Genomic DNA, 19,999 nt, shown 5'->3' with positions numbered 1-19,999 from the left:
TCTGTCTCTGCCTGAGTTTCTTGGGACTATGTGGCTGGGCAGAGCCCAGCTGGGGTTGTGAAAGACCCCTCCCCTTGTCCTGGTGCTTCTCTTTCTCTCAGAGCATACTAAAATGAAGTGAAAATTGCTTATCTAAGTCACAACAGGGACCCTTCCTCCCCCTGGTCCTGCCCCTGCCTTCTGTCTCTGGTTTGGGGACTACCCAATTGCTTGCATTTATTTTGATTTAACCATTCATAATTGCTCTCATATCTTTTGTTTTCTTTAATAGGGTATTTCAAAACAATGTGAAGGAGAAGACATTTTCCTAGGTCAGTTTATATACAATAAAACAGGAGCCACTGTCCAAACATTTGAGCTCCAGGTAAATTAACGTCCGGTTTCAGATGTAAGCAGCTAATTTTTGGGAAAGAATGGTTGGGATTTCTCAAGAAAAATATGTATTTGGAAAATAATTATGAGAAAGCTGAATTAAGTAACATTTCCTCAAATTTAATTCTTAGCTCCAAGTGTTTTAATTTTGGAAGGTCACACTCAGTGGAGCTCTGAGGTCACTTTTGGATCTACTTAGGGATCACTCCTGGTGGGCTGAGGGGGCCAGATGAGATGGTGGGACTGAGCCCAGGTCAGCTATGTACAAAGCAAAAACCCTCCTAGCTGCACTATTGTTCCAGCTCCCCCAAGTATTAATGGGAATCCTAATACAAAAGATTGACAAATACTAAAATGTTTTCTAAGTTTAATAATCATTCAATTATGATTAATCATATTAAAATATGTTTAGCACATTAAAATGTATTTATTTTCTCAGTTCTTTTTTTGTTTACTTGGTTGTCTTGATAGTATTAGTTACTATTTCCCATTTTAGGTGAAATGATTGGTGAGGATATAGTTGGAAATGAACAGAAACTCAGAGAAAGAATCAATTCATGCCAGATAATCTGAAACGTCATTTTTATTTTCCTAAAATTATATACAACAACAACTTGTAAGATAAGAATCCTAAAAGTCAAGAAGAAATATAAAATATATTTTACTGTTTCTCATTAGCCACTAGAGGTATTCGAATAGTTATCAAAAGACATCTCACAGAATGTGAACATGTTTATGACACTGTTCAATGATCATAGTAAATAATACTAATGTTAGAATTGAATTGTGAGATCTAGTATTCATCCTACTTATCCTGCCTTTGCTCCTTAGCCTAGGCAACTAGGAGCAATATGGGGCAAAGGAGTGGCAGTGAGAAACACTATAGTTTTCCTCCCATTGTTCATTTTAGGAATGCTTTATTTCCATTATTAATATTCCTCATCTATTAGATCCATATGAATATGAATATTGGTTAATATTCATATTAAAAATAAAGCTTTATTTTTCCCACTAAGAATTGTTTTGGATTCTTTGGACAAGGTTTCTTTATAAGGTGTTCATTCTATGTTTTGTTTTCTTTTCAGTATGAAGTTTCTGAGCCTTTAAATTGTGTGAAAATTAAAATACTCAGCAACTGGGGACACCTGAAATATACTTGTCTCTATAGATTCAGGGTCCACGGTACCCCAGGAAATCACACCTAGAAGAACTGGTGCAGAAGACCATGATTACAAGTACAAACATTTCTGAATTTCTTTTCCCTTATTATTCACCACACCCATAAGAGTAGAAAATTGAAGGTGGGAGGAAAAGCTCAAAGTGCTTCATACTTGTCAATAAAAAAGTAAAAGAATTTTACTAGTATACCTTGTCATGCATACATCATCATATCCGCCTTCATGCAGGCACAAACTAATTTATTTTATATTGAGTGTTATAATACAAAGACAACTTGAACTATCAAATCTTAGATCAATTTCACGTCAAACATTTTAAAAAAATAAAATATATATATTTGTAAGAAGCCAACAAAAGGTTCATTTGTTTGTTTTTGGATCACAACTAGTAGTGGTCAGGATTCACTCTCATCATGCTGAAGGAACTACACGGTGCTTGAAATTGAACCGAGATCTCCCTAATACAATGTTTGCATTCCAACACTACCTGGCTGATTTTAAATAAAGTTGATTCTAAAATTTGTTTTAAAATGATAAACACATTAAGGAAACACCTCTATGAGACAGGTATGAAGGGAGATTTGGGACACTGGTGATGGGAACATTGCACTGGTGATGGGTGGTGTTCTTTACGTGACTAAAACCCAAACACAATCATGTATGTAATCAAGGTGTTTAAATAAAATATATAAAAAGAAAAAAAAGTTATATGACTGAGCTGAAGAAATGATACAGGGATTAAAATGCTTGCTTTGCATGTGACTGACTTAAATTCAACTCCCTGAACCATATAGGATTTCCAAACATGGCCAGGAGTAAGCCCTTTGCATAGATGGTATGATCCAAGACCTTCTCCCCAAACAGAGAAAAAAAATTATAAAGCTGGGACCAGAGAGATATTTAGTGGTTAAGGAACTTGCCTTCCATGTAGCTGACTCAGGTTTGATCCTCAGCATTCCATATCAACCACCAAACACTGCCAGGAGTAATTTCTGAGCATAAAACCAATAGTAACCCCTGATTATTGTCAGGTGTGGCCCAAAATTTAAAAAAAAAATTTAAAAAAATTTGAAAAACAAAAACAAAACTATAAATTATTGAGAGTTGGAAAGATAGTTCAAAGGGATAGAGTTGTACATTTTGCAAGAATGAGGTCCTGAGTTTGGTCCCCAAAACCACATGCTGCTCTTTCTCTGTTCTCACCAGCATGACCAGCCATGCGAGGCTAGAGTAGAACATTACAGACCTCCATGGTCAGGCAGATTTTAACTGTGCTTGGTTCCTGGAACCACTGCTGGGGAGTACTGACTCCCCCAACCCAAAAATCCAAACGTGTACAGTACTGAACATTAAAATAGTAAGGACTTAGTACTAAAGGACTAAGAAAACAAACAACAACAACAAAAAGAAATAAAAACAAACCAATGCTATATCTTGTTAGAGATTAATGTCCATGTGGAAATTTGGTAGTTGGTGGAAGTAACATCTTAAAAAGGGAAAGAAAGAAAAAACTAAATAGCTGAGGATTGAACTGCTCAATCTACTTCTATATGGTACCCCATATTTTCCATTTTCCAAATTTGGAAAAGTTTTGTAGGTAAGTGTCGCCACTATGGTCTAAAAAGGAAACTTATTAAAAGGCCTACTGGGGGGCCCTCCTTCAGTGTAGATGACAAACCATACTTCCCCGATAGTGAGGATGATTACTTCTCAAGCATAGTTACAAACATTTGGCCTAAATATGCATCTCCCTTCTGCTGTACTAAATATATTTATATTTGAGCATTTAATTCCAAACATAAGGATTAATACAGGAAAATATAGCCTTGATTAAATTTATCTTTACCTAGAAAACTCAGCACCAAGGAATACATAAAAACAACTTTAATTCTTGTAGTCTTTTTAAAAAGCCCCGTAGCTTTAAGCAGACTGACCTCTCAGATAAAAGGAATGCTTGTTTTAGGACATCTCTAAGGGACTCCTGGTAACTTGCTGGCTCATTTTTTTTTACCTCAGGTATAACATCCAAAGTTTGGCCTGAAAGTAGCAATGGGTTGTTAAGAAAGCTTTTCCCAGGTGAAGTTTTGCATCTCTTTCAAATAAGTTTGTTACTTTTATTGGCCCTTCTAAAAACTGTTTCTTAGACTTCAGGAAGTTAGTTTTCTAAGCCCTAAAAGCAAAAAACCTGTTCCCTCAGGTAAAAAGAAACCTTGATAGGAAAACCTGGTTTCTTGCTAAATCTTTTTTGTTTGTTTGTTTGTTTGTTTCTTTGGCTTTTGGGTCACACCCGCATCACTCAGGGGTTCCTACGCTCAGAAATAGCCCCTGGCAGGCACGGGGGACCAAATGGGATGCCGTAATTCGAACCAACGTCCTTCTGCATGCAAGGCCTTACCTCCATGCTATCTCTCCAGCACCGCTAAATCTTTTAATCTACATTAGAATTGACACCTGGGACCTGGCCATAGAAGGAAAAACATCACACCTTGAGATGCTCAAGGGTTACTCCTGGTTATATGCTCAGAAATCGCCCCTCACTTTGGGGGACCATATGGGATGCCTGGGATCCAACAGAGGTCTGTCCTGGGTCAGCCGTGTGCAAGGCAAATGCACTACCCCAGAGAGGAAAAATTTTGAGATGTTAAAATCTTCCCCCTTTTGATCCTCTGGGCTCAATCAAAATGCATCTATTCATAAGGTCTGCAAACCACCTACAGGCACGTGAATTGTTTTGAAGATCAGTGTTAACAAGAGTTTGAAGATCTATTAACAAGAGAGATATGCTTTACTTTGCAAAGAAACAAATGTGAGTTCTTTTAATATACCATAAAAAAAAAACTGTGACTGGCAAAGAATCCTGTATATATACCCCCAGATATTGAATAACCAGAATAGTGTTCTCCCGCACAATTGCACATGGCTTTTGTCATTATTTGCCAATTCCTGTGCACACACTTTCCTGAGGGTGTTCCGAGAAATTCCCTGATGTATTGGGACCAAGACATCCGGGGCAGGTAAGTACTGAAGCCAGAAAAATATAACAAGATAATGGGATAAATCTTGTATGACATTGGCTAGAGGAAGGCCCTTTTTTCAGTTTTGGGGTTGAGATGTTGGATCATACCCAGTGGTACCTGAAGGCTACTTGGGTCTCTATGCTTTGGAGACTTCAATGCCAGGGATCAAGCCAAGATTGGCTACATATAAGGCAAGAAAGCCTACCTCTCTCTAGTTCCTGTTTAAAATAAAAGTCAAACTTGGTTTGTTTGGGTTTTTGCTTGTTTTAGGGCCACAAGTGATACTACTCAGGTCTTAATGCTGTTCTGAGGTCAAGGATCACTCCAGACAGATTTGGGGACCATATTGGGTGCTGGAGATTGAACCTGGTTTGATTGATTGCAAGCAAGTGCCCTCCTTGCTCTGGCCCCTAAGAGGGAAACTTCAGAATCCATAACAAAATACCTACAACATAGGTATTTTTAAAAATGTATGCATGGCCAACAAAACCTCAGTACATTTTTTTTTAATTTTATTTCTGGGGGGGGGGCACACCAGGTGACACTCAGGGGTTACTCCTGGCTCAGAAATCGTTCCTGGCTTGGGGGGACCATATGGGACTCCGGGGATCGAATCGAGGCCTGTCCTGGATTAGCCATGCACAAGGCAAGCACCCTACTGCTGCGCTATTGCTCCGGCCCACAGTGCATTTTTTAAAACAGCAAAACAATTAGCAATTGATAATTTAAGGATGATTTTTTTCCAATATATACTCTCAACAATCAATTACTCTAGAGAAAAAAAATGTTACAATAGTATACACTGTTCCAAAAATTTAGGAATTATTTTAAGAGCTTATTTTTATGAAAAATGGCAAAATCTACATACACTCTTTCACCAGTGAAATTTGAATAATACAAAAGTTCAATAACATTTATTGGTGAGATCCTGGGGAAAACAGCTTTCTCACAGGTTGCTATGAAAATGTTTTATAAAAAAATGTCTATTAAATTTTACTGAATAGCCATTCAATTTTTAAAAAAATCATTCATTTTAGAGCTTCATATATATACCCTTTTGCTTCAACAAACTGTCATGTAAAAATTCTATATACAGAAAGGTATTTATCAGCAGCCTTAATATCAATAATAGTGCTTGTCGTTACCTGACCAATTTGGCCGTGTGACAACTTCATTCGTTTCATACTGTCATCCCCATAGGAACACAGCAATTTAGATGCCAATGTGCTCCTAAGGCATTTCATGTTCAGAAACAAAGGAAGAAGCAGAATGATCAGCCAGCAACAAGTGCTTACTAAAACTTCTGACCTCATTGGAGATAACAATAATTTTCACAAATTTGCTTATCACAGTACTACATTATTTTTCTCTTCTCTTTCTTCTTTCTTTTTTTTTAATATAATTTTTATTTTGATCATAGTGGCTTACATATTGTTGACAATAATATTTTAGGTACATATTTACATAAAATCAGGAGGGATTCCCATCGCCAAATTGTCCTCCCTACACCTCCGTTTCTGTCCTACCTCCCATTTCCTTTTCCCTCACCCCAGGGCGGCTAGAATATGTGGTCCCCTCTGTATCTAACCCACTACTTAGTAGTCTTGCACCTGTTTGGTCTTGATGCCTCCCTTATTTCCCCCTCTAACTGGAGGCAGGACTAGCTAGTTCAAGTTGCGTGGTTTTGTTTGAAAAAGAGAAAAGTAATAAACTGGGGTAAGAGTCTAATACCCCGAAAATGGGCGGAGTCCTTCTAAAGGCTCTCATCATCAATTTGGGAGATGGAGAAAAAAAAGGTGAAACACTCCACTAGTACCAAAAGAAGTGTCAAATATCCAGTGAGGGCTCCAGCTATATCGATAAGCACCACAAAGAACAGACAAAACAAACAAACAAACAAAAACAAAAACAAAAACAGACAAACAAAAATCACGCCATGGTCTTGAATTGAGAAACATGGCATAGCACATAACGAAAGAGAGAAAGGAAGAGAAAAAAAAATAAGTATAATTGGGGACAACACTTTCAATAATCACACCCAAACAGAGAAATCGACCAAAATAGATAGGTAAATCAAAAATAATAATAACAATAATAAATGAAGGTAATATATATATTTATATAAAAAATAACCAAGGTTTTGTGCTTTTTGTATTTTTGTTTTTTCCCTCCTGCCCTGGCACAGTAAATATTGGGGTCATTCGAAAAGGAATTCACTTGGCCTAAGAAATATGGGGTTTCTCCATCCTTGGAGCATACTGTCATGGGATCAACTCTAGACTTTGCTCAGGATCCTTTACTTTCCCGGTGGTGTTTTTTTTTTCTTTTTTTTTTTTTTTTCTTTTTTTGGTGTGTGGAAGACTTCTGCTCTGTGTTTAGAGGTCTCAGTATCTGCACAGATCCTGAGGAGGGACTTATGATGAAGTCAGTCTTTGTGGTTCTAGAGGTTCTGTTACCTCAGTGTCATTTTAATCCATCTTCTGTGGTTGGTGATCTTGGTCTTTGCACTGAACCTAGGGTGGCATCTTTCTTTCTTTTAAAAGTAATTTTTCTCTCACTGATCTGTAAACAAATGTATTACATAGGTCAACTATGTCAACTATGTGATGCATGCTCGTCAAATAAAGTAAATTAAAAATATATGACAAAACCCAGAGCCCGGCTCCGCCCCCAGGACTAAACTCCGCCCCCAGAGCTGGCCCGGCTCCGCCCCCAGGTCCCAGCTCCGGACTGAAAGCGGAACTAACGGGCGGCGGACGGCGACGTTTCCGACGGGGCGCTTAGGACGGGACTCCGTCCACTTCCGGCCGCGCCTGCGCCGTGCGCCTTCTTCCCGCGTACGTAGAGCCATGAAGTTTCGCGCGAGGATCGTGGACGCCGCTTGTCTGAACCACTTCACGCGTGAGTGGGCCCGAACTTGGCGGGGCGGTTGAAGCGGAGAATCCGGGAAGGCGATCCGGCATTCGGTGATGCCTGCAGTCTGCTTGCGGGGTGATCAAGCAGTCGCAAGTCATTTGGAAAACCGCGGCAGGCAGAGGGGGACGATCACGTGACAGGCTCCACTTCCGCTTCCGGTGCTTTAGGGTCCCCTGAGCATCCTCACGATAGATCCTTGAGCATAGGTGCTTAATGGATGCGCATCCTTCCCCATCCGCCCCCCCAAAAAGCCCGGGATGCTGGGTCCTTTCAAGAACCAGCCAAGGCGAGCTTCATCGATGGCAGATGTCACTATTCTGGCTCCTCTGGTCCTTCTGTCCCGACATGTCCACGCTGACATTACACTGATGTTGCACCTACCTAATGAGGTTGTGCATTGGGGCCTGGTCCCTTCTGAGCCTGGGCATCCTTAGAGCAACCCTAGCTATGTGCATGGCCCAGTTTGAGGCCCCAAGAAGCTGTTATAAAGGGTTTTGCAGGGAATTACTGATGTTTATATATTGCAAGGATTTAACCTTAACATTTCTTGCAGAGGTGCCTCTCAGACGTTGCACCATGTTGAACTGTAGGTCCGGATAACCCGCTCTCCAGCTGCCCAGCGCAGAGTAATGAAAAAGACTCAAATCCAGTAATAATGCAAGCGAGTTCTGTTTATTATCTGACCTTTCAGGGTCCGAAAACGTTCTCGTAGCCGAGAAGAGGTTTGCGGACCCCGAGACCCTAAACCAGTCTCCTTTTATACAGAACTTTAGGTGGACAGCCGCATTCTTATCGTTAAAGCACAATCTTGAAAAGAAACAGGAATGAGCACTGACGTGGGAGAACTGCGTCTGAGGGTGGGAGATAAGAAGATTTCAAATTATAAGACTTTATAGTGGGTGGGCCACACAGGAGCAGCTCCTAAAACGCAGGAAACAGGGGAGGGGGAGCCAGGAGCAGGCAGGCAGCACCTGTAACCCAGCAGATAAAAAATACGTAGGCAGGCAGCTAAAGAAAAATAACATACGGCTAGTTAAAAATGAAACGGAAGTAAAACAACCCAGGCAAGAGAGTTTCATATCAGATTTTAAAATTTTCAATTTTCATTACAAGTTCATTCCTTTCAGAACTAGAAGTTCTGCAAAATCCACTGGCTTCTGGGGTGCTTGTGGAACTTTCTGGAACTTCTTATAGTAACTTCTTTAATCTTCTGCTGTAGGGGTCAGTAACATGATAGCCAAGCTGGCCAAAACCTGTACCCTGCGCATCAGTCCTGACAAGTTGAATTTCATCCTCTGGGATAAACTGGCCGCTGGAGGAGTCAGTATGTGGTGTGAACTGGATCAGGTGAGCAGCTGGATCCGAAGAGATCGGAAAACTCCCCAGATGTCATTTGTTGAAGGGGAGGTTGAGTCACAACTGAAGGCGCTCAGAACTTATTCCTGGCTCTACACTCAGAAATCGCTCCTGGCAGGCTTGGGAGACCATATGGGATGCAGGGAATTGAACCCAGATGGGTCCCCGTTTGTTCGCATGCAAGGCAAATACCCTATCACTGTGATTTTGCTTCCCCCAACATGTCATTTGAAAGGGCAAATGTGACTCCCCTCCCAACTTTTCTTCCATAGGAGAACTTCTTCAGTGAATTTCAAATGGAAGGTGTCTCTGCAGAAAACAATGAAATTTATTTAGAACTCACATCTGAAAATTTGTCCCGAGCCTTGAAAACTGCTCAGAATGCTAGAGCCTTGAAAATAAAACTGACGAATAAGCACTTTCCCTGTCTCACTCTCTCTATAGAGTTGGTAAGTTGTAACTGACCCTATATGAAACTTCTCAGAAAATAATAGAACACATTAATTTCAGGATTTTGAACACTGTGGAAACCTCATTGGTTTTTATTAAAAGGAAATACACGAAGGCAAGTATTTGTTTTCCACTGGAGTTAGTTATTATTGAAATAGCATGATTAGTAAATAGGCTTTTTCTTGTGTCGTCTTTTCAAATCTACATTTATCTGTTTCTTTTAATAAGTCTATCTGCCTTGTCTTGAAATCACATTTCTATACATTTTTACCTTTAAAATGTTCTTCCTCCTTATCTACTGTAGTACCTTAAATTAACTCATTTATTTTCCATGCAACTGCTTTATGAATTTAATGAATAGCTCTCCTCAAAATGTACACACGTATATTCCTGTACAATACTCTGACTGCTAAATGAATGAAGTTCATGATTCTTAACATAGTGTTCAAAGCCCTTCAGTTGTGACCAAATTGCAGACTATTATCATCTGAGTGGTTCCTTGTCTGTCGTCTGTTCTTCCCCTCCTCTCAGAGCAGCATGATGCTGGGATTTTCACTTGGATCTCTTGTCATTCTTTGAAGCCTTGTCTACCTTTGATGTTTAGCTAATGCTTTTTCTCGTGATGACTTCTCTTGATCCTGGCACCTCTTATTTATATGTGTTTTGTGCTTTAGGTGGGCACTAGTATTAGTTTCTGTGGAACAGATTTCCTCAGTTTCTTAACTTTATAGTGCCTCAAGCAGTTCTAGGAGTTAGTGTTCTGTGTTACAATAGAAGGTTGGCAAGTCTTTTTATTTGCCAAAGAAAAGCAAGATATTTGCATTAATACTTTTCTGTCCCTAACTGTAGGATATTTTTGTTATGTATGTCAGAAAAGCCCTTGGACATAAACATCGTGTTATCTTTATTAGCAATGTGGATGCACAACACTTTGAATGAATAACATGCACATTTAATTGGGTCCTTAAGCATAGTGAGTGGTTTTATCTAGGCTGTTAGCCTCTGCTGGAATACTGGCCTCCTCATCTCACCACAGCTGATTTTTGAATTGTGCATCTAAGACATCACGACAGAGGCCTTTCTTGAGCTCCCATTTAGGAACTTTTCTACATGCTTATCAGGTCACTTCACTTTACTTCCCTCAAAGCTGCGTACCCTAAATGTAATTCACAGTTTTATTGTTTTTTTTTATTATTATTATTGATCTGTTTGTTTCACTAGAACTTTAGAGACCTAGTCTTATCAATCATACTTTCCAGGTTCTAATATGACACAGAACTTAATGAGCATTCCATAACTATGTACTGTATTGATTGGGTGAGGATAGGGCTTCCAAGCAGTGCTGGGGGCCCACAGACTGCTCCCAGCTTTAATCCACCACCCAGGCTAAGATAGTTTAGCACTTGGGTCTGGGATTTGATGGTGCTCGGCCTAGAGGTTATCGGGGCCACATTTGGTGGTGCTTGGGATGCTAAATGGGTTTTGATGGGTGAACTGAGACTCTTTCACTGAGGTTGGAGTTACAGCTTTATTTTGTTGTCTTTTAGCTTTTTTTTTTTTTTTTTAATACAACACTATAAAAACATTTAAAAATTCTTCTTTTTTGCAGTTATCTGTGTTGAACAGTAGTCGCATTGTGACACATGATATTCCCATAAAGGTTATTCCTAGAAAATTGTGGAGGGATTTGCAAGAACCTGCGATACCAGCTTCTGAGGTAAATGATGCCTGGATCCCTGGGCACATCACAGTAACATGATTTGAATTTTTGAATTTTAGTTGTGCAGTATATTTTACATTATTATTATTGATGTCGTTATTGTTGTTATTATTGGATTTGGGGCAAATGCCATTTGACAGAGCTCTGTGCTCAAGCATCACTCCTGGCAGTTCTTGAGGAACCTTATGATGACATGATTAAACCAAGGCCACAAAGCATGTTCTCAGCCATTTTAGCTATTTTTCTGGCTCCTTGTAGACTTCATTTGCAAATTGATAGATTTTTATTTGCAAGCTATAAAGGAAGTGATACTTGAAATTTTAAAGCATGCTAAAGGAAATAAATTGGAATTTTGCTTTCTATTTACATAAAGCTTCTTAAAACAGTATTGGATAAAGTGAAAATTACACACTCATAGCCACTTTGCCAATGGCCTGGCTTCACCACTCCTCTAGTCTGACCAAACTCCAGGTATGCTGGTATTTGAGCTGGTATTACCAGGACTTTTTTGAAGTAATTGCAGACACCCCTCATTTCCAACCTTCAAACATCCCGAAGGACTGGCGGTGGAAACCATGCCACACAAAAGCCACAGTATCAGCAATAATGCTTGGAATTGTTTAATATTATCACCCCTGTTGGAATATACCAATTTAGATACTAAAGTTTCTCTGAAACCACTAGTGTTCAGAAACAAATGAATTATCAGAGTGGTCAACTAGCAACAACGACTTAAATCTTCTTCAATTGCTTCGTTGGAGATATAATTTTCACCTCATTGGAGATATGATAATTTTCAAAAATTTGCTTGTTGCAGTACTCTTTCCCCCCTTTCTCCTGGTTCAGTTTCTAGCACTCAATATGGTCTTTCAAGTATCTCCAGGAGTTATTCCTGAGCACAGAGCAGGAGTAAGCCCAAAGGGGGAAATAAGACAAAGTTTTGCTTTAGAAACATGTCCTCTCTCCTATGAGTGATGCCTTCTTCGACATAGGTGTGGGTTTAGAACTGGATCTGCTCCTCTCTGCAGTGAGTAATAATCCAGGTTTGTGTGTCTCAATCTCATGATAGGAATCTTTAAAAAAAAAAAAGTCAACTTGATGCAATGAGTATTTTTTTTATTTTGGGGCCACACCTAGTGTTGTTCTGGGTAATTCCTTGTTCTGCGCTCACAAACTACTCCTAGCAGGTTCAGGGGACCGTATTGGATGCTGGAATTGAACTCGGGTCAGCTGTGTGCAAGGCAAATGTCTTACCTGCTGTGCTATCACTCTGACCCCTGTTATTCATAATTTAAAGAAGGCATTTTGGAAATAGCTGTGATAGAATATTTACTTAACTTTTGCCAAAAGAAAGCTTGAGGGGCCAGAGCAATGGCGCAAGCTGGTAGGGCATTTGCCTTGCACACACTAACCTAGGACGGACTAGGGTTCAGTCCACCAGTCCCCCGAGCCAGGAACGATTTCTGAGCGCATAGCCAGGAGTAACCCCTGAGCATCACCGGGTGTGGGCAAAAACAAAAACAAACAAACAAACAAAAAAAGACCTTGAGATATTGGACTAGTTGGGGAAACCCTTCACTGTATCCAGAAGTAGTTGGAGTGGTGGTAGAGGGACTTGCTTGAGTACTTTTTACTTAAGTACTTTTGCAGAGAAGGAGAAGGCTCTGCTCTGAGCATTCCTCAGAGAATGATCTCCTGCAATTAGTTCTTGAAGCTTTTTTTCCCTTGGGCTCATGTAAAGGTGTTTCATTCCTGGAACCAGAAAAATATCTACAGGGACTTGGTAACTGAGGTAACCTAAGCAGGCATGAATTAGTTAAATTACAGTCATTTTTCTCTTTGTATTTTAAGAAGAACTTTGTTCGGATAATTTTAAAATAGGAGATTCTAGTTTCTAAGCATACATGGAGATCATAAATAGACTGTGAGTATTTGCCATTAGCTGCATTAATGTTGTTCACACTTGGCATTTTCCTCATTGATTTTGTAGGTTAGCATTTATTTACCAGTTCTGAAGACGATGAAGAGTGTTGTGGAAAAAATGAAGAACATTAGCAATTACCTTGTAAGTTGCTCAAAAGCAATTGGTTCAATTGGAGTAACTGGTTCAGACATTGCCTTTCCTGGTGGAGAATTCCTGCCCTCACTCACACCAGAGCCTGAGGTTTTATTTGGAACTTGGCTTCTTATTAAGAGTGATTGGCCGGGCCCGGAGAAATAGCACAGCAGCGCCTGCCTTGCAAGCAGCCTATCCAGGACCAAAGGTGGTTGGTTCGAATCCCGGTGTCCCATATGGTCCCCCGTGCCTGCCAGGAGCTATTTCTGAGCAGAGAGCCAGGAGTAACCCCTGAGCACCGCCGGGTGTGGCCCAAACACCCAAAAAAAAAAAGTGATTGGCCTTTTCAAGTGCCCAGGAAACTTGTTTTTAATGTCTCATTGCACTGAGCTCTCATATATACCTTAACACCTTTTGGCTTTTGGGTCACACCCGGCAACGCTCAGGGGTTAGTCCTGGCTCTAGGCTCAGAAATCGCTCCTGGCAGGCTCGGGGGACCATATGGGATGCTGGGATTTGAACCATCGTCCTTCTGTACGCGAGGCAAACGCCTTACCGCCACGCTATCTCTCCAGCCCAAGACACCTTATTTTTACTTTTTTTTTTTCGGCCTATTAGAGCTATGCCTCACAGTCCTGCTTTTTTATGTTTTAGACAAGCATCACATTCCTTTTGTACTAATGAATTTTTGATAGGGACAGTGCCTTTGTAATGTGCTGTTAGCTGAATGTTTGGTGGGTGCAGGGTGGAGATTCTGGTTTACACCCATTTATTCCCAGCTCTCACCAAGGAGATGAGAATCTTAAGTTTTCTGATCAGTTTTGTGAAGATCTACTACTCCTGTTCCAAACATTGCGGTGTGTGACAGTGATGGGAAAATGGTGTTCATTATCTTTTATTCACAGCTAGGGTTATAATGATTTTTTTCCTTTTTTCTCTCCCCTTGCATCTCCCCAAGACCACCAAAATACCAAAAATAAAACAAAAATCCTCACAGTGAGGTTCTGCTCCTGTAAGATCCCACTGTGTCATGCCTGGTTTCTCATTTCCCTGCTGTCCCTGGAAAGCACGTAGCTGTTTTCATGGTTCATCCTAACTTCCTGATCTTTCCCACTGTCCGGGCTGGGAGAACCTCTTTTACTAAACTGTTCTTCTTGGTGCAAATTAGTCAAATGCCTGCTGCTAATCTCCAAGCCCCTGCTGAGCTCTAGCTTCTTGAAAAGAGAAACTATGAACTATGACCATCATTTTATTCCAGCCACCTCTTTCTTAACCATAAGATCTTGGAGTTGCAAAAGTTTCCTAAACCTAGAGGGGGGGAAAAATCACAGAACACTTGATCTTTAACTGTTGTACTTAAGATGACTTTATTTCATGATTAATATTTGTAGATTTTGTTCTCAATTAAGTTGGCCTCTCACGCACATCTCCTGGTGTTCTTCTGTGGCTACCTGCTGTTGATCTCCTTGCCAGGCTGGTAGCTTCCTCTGGGGATGTCTGCTTACCTCCAGAGAGGTTCAGACTCACCCAGGAGAGAAAAGAAGGCAATTAACTCAAGGCTTCTTTTGTTTGTTCTTATTTTCAGTGGAAATGAGTCAGCAAAGTAACAGAGATAGGAGATAGAATCAGAATTGGTTTTCTTTTCTCTGGAGTGTTTAAAAAGTTTATGAAGTAGCTGCTACAGTCTGAAAATATTGTTTCTTTTAATTTTTTTTTTATTTGGCGGGGGGGACAAAAAAAGTCCTGTGCTCAGGACTTAGTCCTTCCTCTCCATTCAGGGATCACTCCTGGTGGGGCTGGGGGGGGGGGTTGTCAGATGAGTTGCTGAGGATCAAACCCCAATCAGTTGGGCATAAGACATGCTTTATACCTGCTGTACTATCTATCCAACTCTGTGCAATATGAAATATTAAGTGGTTTATTATAAAGAGTACAGGAAGAGTCATCATGGCAAGATCCTGGGTGATCAGTTCTATAGCTGCATATGTAGTCATAGAATTAAGGGGTGTCATGCATGTCACTATCTAGTTCTTGACCATAGTGATCATTTCCAATGTCCGTGTCACAGTGAGCTGATGATGAAGTGTAGCTACCTCTTACCTTTCTGAGCTTTTCCATATTCTCCCTTGGTCTAAACGCAAAACACTGTCTGTTATGCTTGTGAATTTGCTACAAGTGAGGCATCCTCCTCATTGCCCACTGTTCTATCAGGGGCTCTTATTGACTCTTCTGTTTTTCATTTATTTATGTATGTATGTATGTATGTATGTATTTATTTATTTTTGGTCACACTTATACCTTATATATACCAGCTTATACCTCGCTCTGCACTCAGGAGTCACTCCTGGCAATGCTCAGGGAACTTAATAGGGTGTTGGAGATAAAAACCCATGTTAGTTGTGTGATAGACAAATGCTCTTCAAATTGTGCTATTTTTCCACCCCTGGTGTCTTCTAATTCTCACTTCATTGGTCCTGTTTCCTAGCAGGAAGCTCTATTCTGAAGAACTGCACGTTAGGGGATTTCTAAGTTTCTACTTATTAGGCCTTCTCACCTCTCTGTTGTGAATCCCACATGGGGCTTGGTGCTGTTTGGAATATTCTGGGATCTAATGGGGCACCTGGTCACCTGGTTATGATTATGCCCATAGTTGTTGGGTTTGGTTTTAGTTTTGTTTTTTGAGACTATATAAAATATTCTGTTTACAGATCATTGAAGCTAATCTAAATGGGGAGTTGAACTTGAAAATAGAAACTGAAATAGTGTGTGTTACAACTCATTTTAAAGACCTTGGAAACCCTCCAGTAGGTAAGTTTTTCGTTATTTTGCCTTTGAGTAATAAAGTGTTTCAGCTGAGGCACCTTACTAAAGGTTGAAATTCTGGTGTGTGTGTTTCCTTCTTGGGGTGAGAAGACATCACTGAGTTTGTGTAACCTGTGGCTGCAGTTAGAAAGGAGATTGCCTGCAGGACTCTAAGGAACTCTTCTACGAAATGGTAATTGCTCGGTTCAGGGTCTCTTTATTTGGAAAATGTGAAGTTATGCTAAATAATCTTCAAGAGCTTTTCTGCCTCTTCAAGTCTTTATGCTCTAAACATTTTGTTTTCATTTGTTTTTTTTTTTTTTTTTTTCCTTGTGCCATAGCTGGTGGTTCTTGGGGCTTCTGATACCATGCATAGGGATCATGCCAGGTGGTGCTCATTATACCATATATCCATCCAGGATCAAACCTGGATTTGGCTGTGTACAAGGCAAATGTCTTACCCACTGTACTATCTCTTCAGTTCCTGCTCTTAACATTTTGTATCTCACTTCAAATGGAGTCAATATATTGATTAGTTGGATTAGTGAGTACAAATTTCTTCTGAGATGATCAGATTTGATTGAAAATGATCAATGACAGGGACTGTAGAATTGATGATCAGATGTGTGCAGAGAGGATTAGAATTAAGTGTCAAAGAGCTCATGGGTCGCTAGAACAGCTAGCTGGAGAGATGCATTTGTGGGAGCGAAGTTAAGGGATAAAGAGCAAGTGTTTTTTAGTAACGTGCCTGTGTTCTCGAGTAAATATAAAAGACCATTTTTGGAAATATAGAGGCCAATTATGTTTATCAAGAAACTTTAATAAGGAAAGTGCTTGATAGAGTAAGGACCTACTTACTATTGGAACATACTGGAATCCATGTCGAAGATTTGGATAGTATTTGCATAAACTGGATCCAGGTTGGTTTTTTTCCCTTAGCAGAGGATGGGTTATAAGTATTGACGCTTTATCATATCTTGTAATACTTATCCAGTAGTAATGTAAATAATTTGTGTAAATAAGAAATTGTGTTGCTCTCTCTAGGTACCTTGTTATAGCCAAAGATTATTTTGTTTGTTTTTGAGTCACACTAAGAGGTGCTCAAAGGCTCCTCCTGACTTGGTGCTTGGGGTTTGCTCCCGGTGGTACTTAAGAGATTTGTGCTACTAGGTGCTGTGAGGGAGACCAGCGATAAGGTCCAAGCCTCCTCATGCAAAACATGTCCTCTAACCTGCTGTGCTATTTTTTTAATCCCACATACCGTATTTTAAAACATTCTTATCATTTTAGCCTCAGAAAACACTTCTCAAGGCAGAAATCCAGAACAAATGGCTGAAGTTCACATAGACATTAAGAAGCTCCTTCAGTTTCTCTCTGGACAGCAAGTCAATCCTACAAGGGCTATCTGCAGTAAGTTTATGTTTGGATTCATTTTTTGTATCTAGAATATCATACTTTCAGAACCTTGTGCAGTCACGTAAATACAGAAATAAGCTCAGTCATCCAGACTCTGGTCTTTTCAGGCAGAGGCATTTGACTCTTTTTGGATTCCTAAGTCCCAGGGAATGCAGCAGGACACAGCTCCTGGCACCTTAATGAGGAGATTAGAAGCTGGAAGATTAGTTCTTTTGGAGAGGTAACTGTTGAATCCTGGAGAACTTTGGCATAGATGATGCCAGATCTTTAGGGCTGATAATGGAATGGCTAGTGCCATTTGAAGGTAGTACTCCTCAAAGGCCTTCATGTATAGCTACTGTGAGGGACTGTCAGTGCGAGTACCTCATGGCTCTGTTTGGACCTCCAATCTGCATTTCTTTTTTTTGGTTTTTGGGTCACACCCGGCAGTGCTCAGGGGAAACTCCTGGCTCCATGCTCAGAAATTGCTCCTGGCTAGCACGGGGGGACCATATGGGAAGCCAGATTCGAACTGATAACCTTCTGCATGAAAGGCAAACGTCTTACCTCCATGCTATCTCTCTGGCCCCCCTAATCTGCATTTCTTACTGGCTCCTGGATGACTGTCGATCCAGACAAAACCTTATTTAAACTAGCCCCTCTTTGTGCTGTCTGAGTGCTTAGAATGGGGCTACACTCACCTTACTGAGGAAGTAGTAGGTGAGCTTGCAGTGGAAGAGTATGCTGATACAGGTAAGATTTCATATGGTGACAGATGAACTTGAATAGCAAAAAGATGAACCAGGGACTGGAGAGATGGCATGGAGGTAAGGCGCTTGCCTTTTATGCAGAAGGTCATTGGTTCGAATCCCGGCATCCCATATGGTCCCCTGAGCCTGCCAAGAGTGATTTCTGAGCATGGAGCCAGGAGTGACCCCTGAGCACTGCCGGGTGTGACCCAAAAACCAAAAAAAAAAATACGAATCAGTCAAATTGTGACATAATCCTTGTGTTTTTTCTTGAAGCACCCAAACCTCCTTTTCTGTCATGAATGCTTCAGGTTTAGCTGTACATTCTTGTGATTCCCTCACTACCTACCACCTTTAGTTCACAGGTACACTTTGGGAGCATTTTTCTGCTTGTCCTCTGATCCCTTCTGTCTCCTGCTCTTTTGTGACTAGCCTCTCCATAGCCAGGTTTTGGTCCACTGTTTCTCTTTGCCACTTGGCTCTATATGGGCTTGACTCAATTTCCCTTAGAAGCTGAGCATGTGTAGAACAAGCTCTTTTACCCCTGGGATGCCCTTGCAGCATCTGTCCTAATTTAGTGGCCATAGCCCTGGATGCAGGACCATTATCATCAGATCCCAGTCAGTCTTTCCAGAGAGGAGTTCTAGCACATTCTCTCCCCATTCTCCCATTTCCCTATTCTCCCCTCTATGTTTACTCTATATTTTGACCCAGCTATCATGGGTAGAAAGTGAAACATGTACGCTGGACTGTTTTGAGCACGCTTAGGTAGCCCAGTGACAGGAATCTGCTTTTTCCTGGGACCAGTCATTTGAGGCATTAACATTGTGGGTACCCGAAAGTTTGCTTTGGGGGTTTCTAGCAGGGCTGGCCCTCAGCTGCTTCCTTTCTTTTCCTCTCCATTTCTACGTTTTGGTGAGTCGACCTGAACTGGGTGCTTTGTTCAGTGTCACTATAATCAAAGCAGAGGAATCACAGTCTACTTGCCTCTGGAGAAAAGACTGTCAGAATGAGACAGAAAGCTTTAATAGGAATGATAGCATGTGCTGGAACGGGCCTTTCTAGTGATGTATCTTCTTCTCTCCCTAGATATTGTGAATAACAAGATGGTTCATTTTGATTTGCTCCTTGAAGATGTTTCCCTGCAGTATTTCATCCCTGCTTTATCATAGAACCAACTTAGACTTGGGGAAAACAGAGAGCTTTGTCATATACTGGAGAAGCAACACAGTGATGTGTCCTAAGTCAGTTGTGTTCATACTACAGATGAATCCTATACATTTCACTTACCTTACCATTACAATTTTTGTTGTTGTTGTTATGGGGCCACATCCACCTGTGTTCAGTGCTTACTCCAGGCTCTGGTCTTTGAGATCCCTCCTGCTGGTGCTTAGGGGACTATATGCAGTGCCATGCATTGAACAGGGAATTGGCCATATGCAAGACAAGTGCCTTACCCACTATCTTACCTCTTCAACCCACCTTATTTCTATACAGTGCCATTTTTGGGGTGTTGGTGGTGAGGCGTAATCACACTTGGCTGTATTCCAGGTCTACTCCCGGCTCTACACTTCCTGGTGCTTCCTGTGGGTTTAGAGGAACTTGTGGGGTGCCAGAGATGGAGCCCTTATTGATCATTCAAGGTACTACCCTAACACTGTACTATTATTTCAGTCCCTACATTGCTCTTTTTTTATTTAAAAAAAAAAGATTAATCGAATCACCATGAGATACAGTATAAAAAGTTGTTGATGATTGAATTTCAGTCATAGAATGTTCTAACATCCATCCTTTCATCAGTGTTCATTTTCAGTTACCCTCCCCCTCCATCAGCCTGCCTCTGTCATTCTCTCTCTCTCTCTCTCTCTCTCTCTCTCTCTCTCTCTCTCTCTCTCTCTCTCATTTTCTCTCATTTTCTCTCATTTTCTCTCCCTCCTCCAGGAAAGTTCATATTTTCTTTCTTCTTTTTATTTATAACACCAATTTAC

The 19,999-nt window shown here is 40.7% G+C and overlaps 2 protein-coding genes across 3 annotated transcripts in view; both read left to right on the top strand.

The window, feature by feature from the left end:
- SUN3 (Sad1 and UNC84 domain containing 3) overlaps positions 1-1,577 on the top strand; it is a 31,217-nt gene extending 29,640 nt beyond the window's left edge. For both annotated transcript variants that reach the window (XM_049776277.1, XM_049776276.1), the window contains exons 9-10: positions 272-364; positions 1,458-1,577. In XM_049776277.1, the coding sequence (XP_049632234.1) occupies positions 272-364; positions 1,458-1,577 (213 nt within the window). The remainder of the gene's footprint in view (positions 1-271; positions 365-1,457) is intronic.
- A 5,809-nt stretch (positions 1,578-7,386) lies between these two features.
- On the top strand, positions 7,387-19,714 carry HUS1 (HUS1 checkpoint clamp component). Its single transcript, XM_049776278.1, has 8 exons — positions 7,387-7,468; positions 8,703-8,830; positions 9,112-9,288; positions 10,899-11,006; positions 13,000-13,074; positions 15,774-15,873; positions 17,158-17,277; positions 19,101-19,714. Exons 1-8 carry the CDS (start codon positions 7,417-7,419, stop codon positions 19,181-19,183), a joined length of 843 nt encoding a protein of 280 aa, XP_049632235.1. The 5' UTR covers positions 7,387-7,416; the 3' UTR covers positions 19,184-19,714.
- Positions 19,715-19,999: the final 285 nt, after the last annotated feature.

The sequence above is a fragment of the Suncus etruscus genome, chromosome 7, assembly GCF_024139225.1.
Source record: "Suncus etruscus isolate mSunEtr1 chromosome 7, mSunEtr1.pri.cur, whole genome shotgun sequence".
Lineage (NCBI taxonomy): Eukaryota > Metazoa > Chordata > Mammalia > Eulipotyphla > Soricidae > Suncus > Suncus etruscus.
The sequence above is the reverse complement of the archived record's forward strand: the minus strand, read 5'-3'. Positions and strand labels throughout refer to the sequence as shown.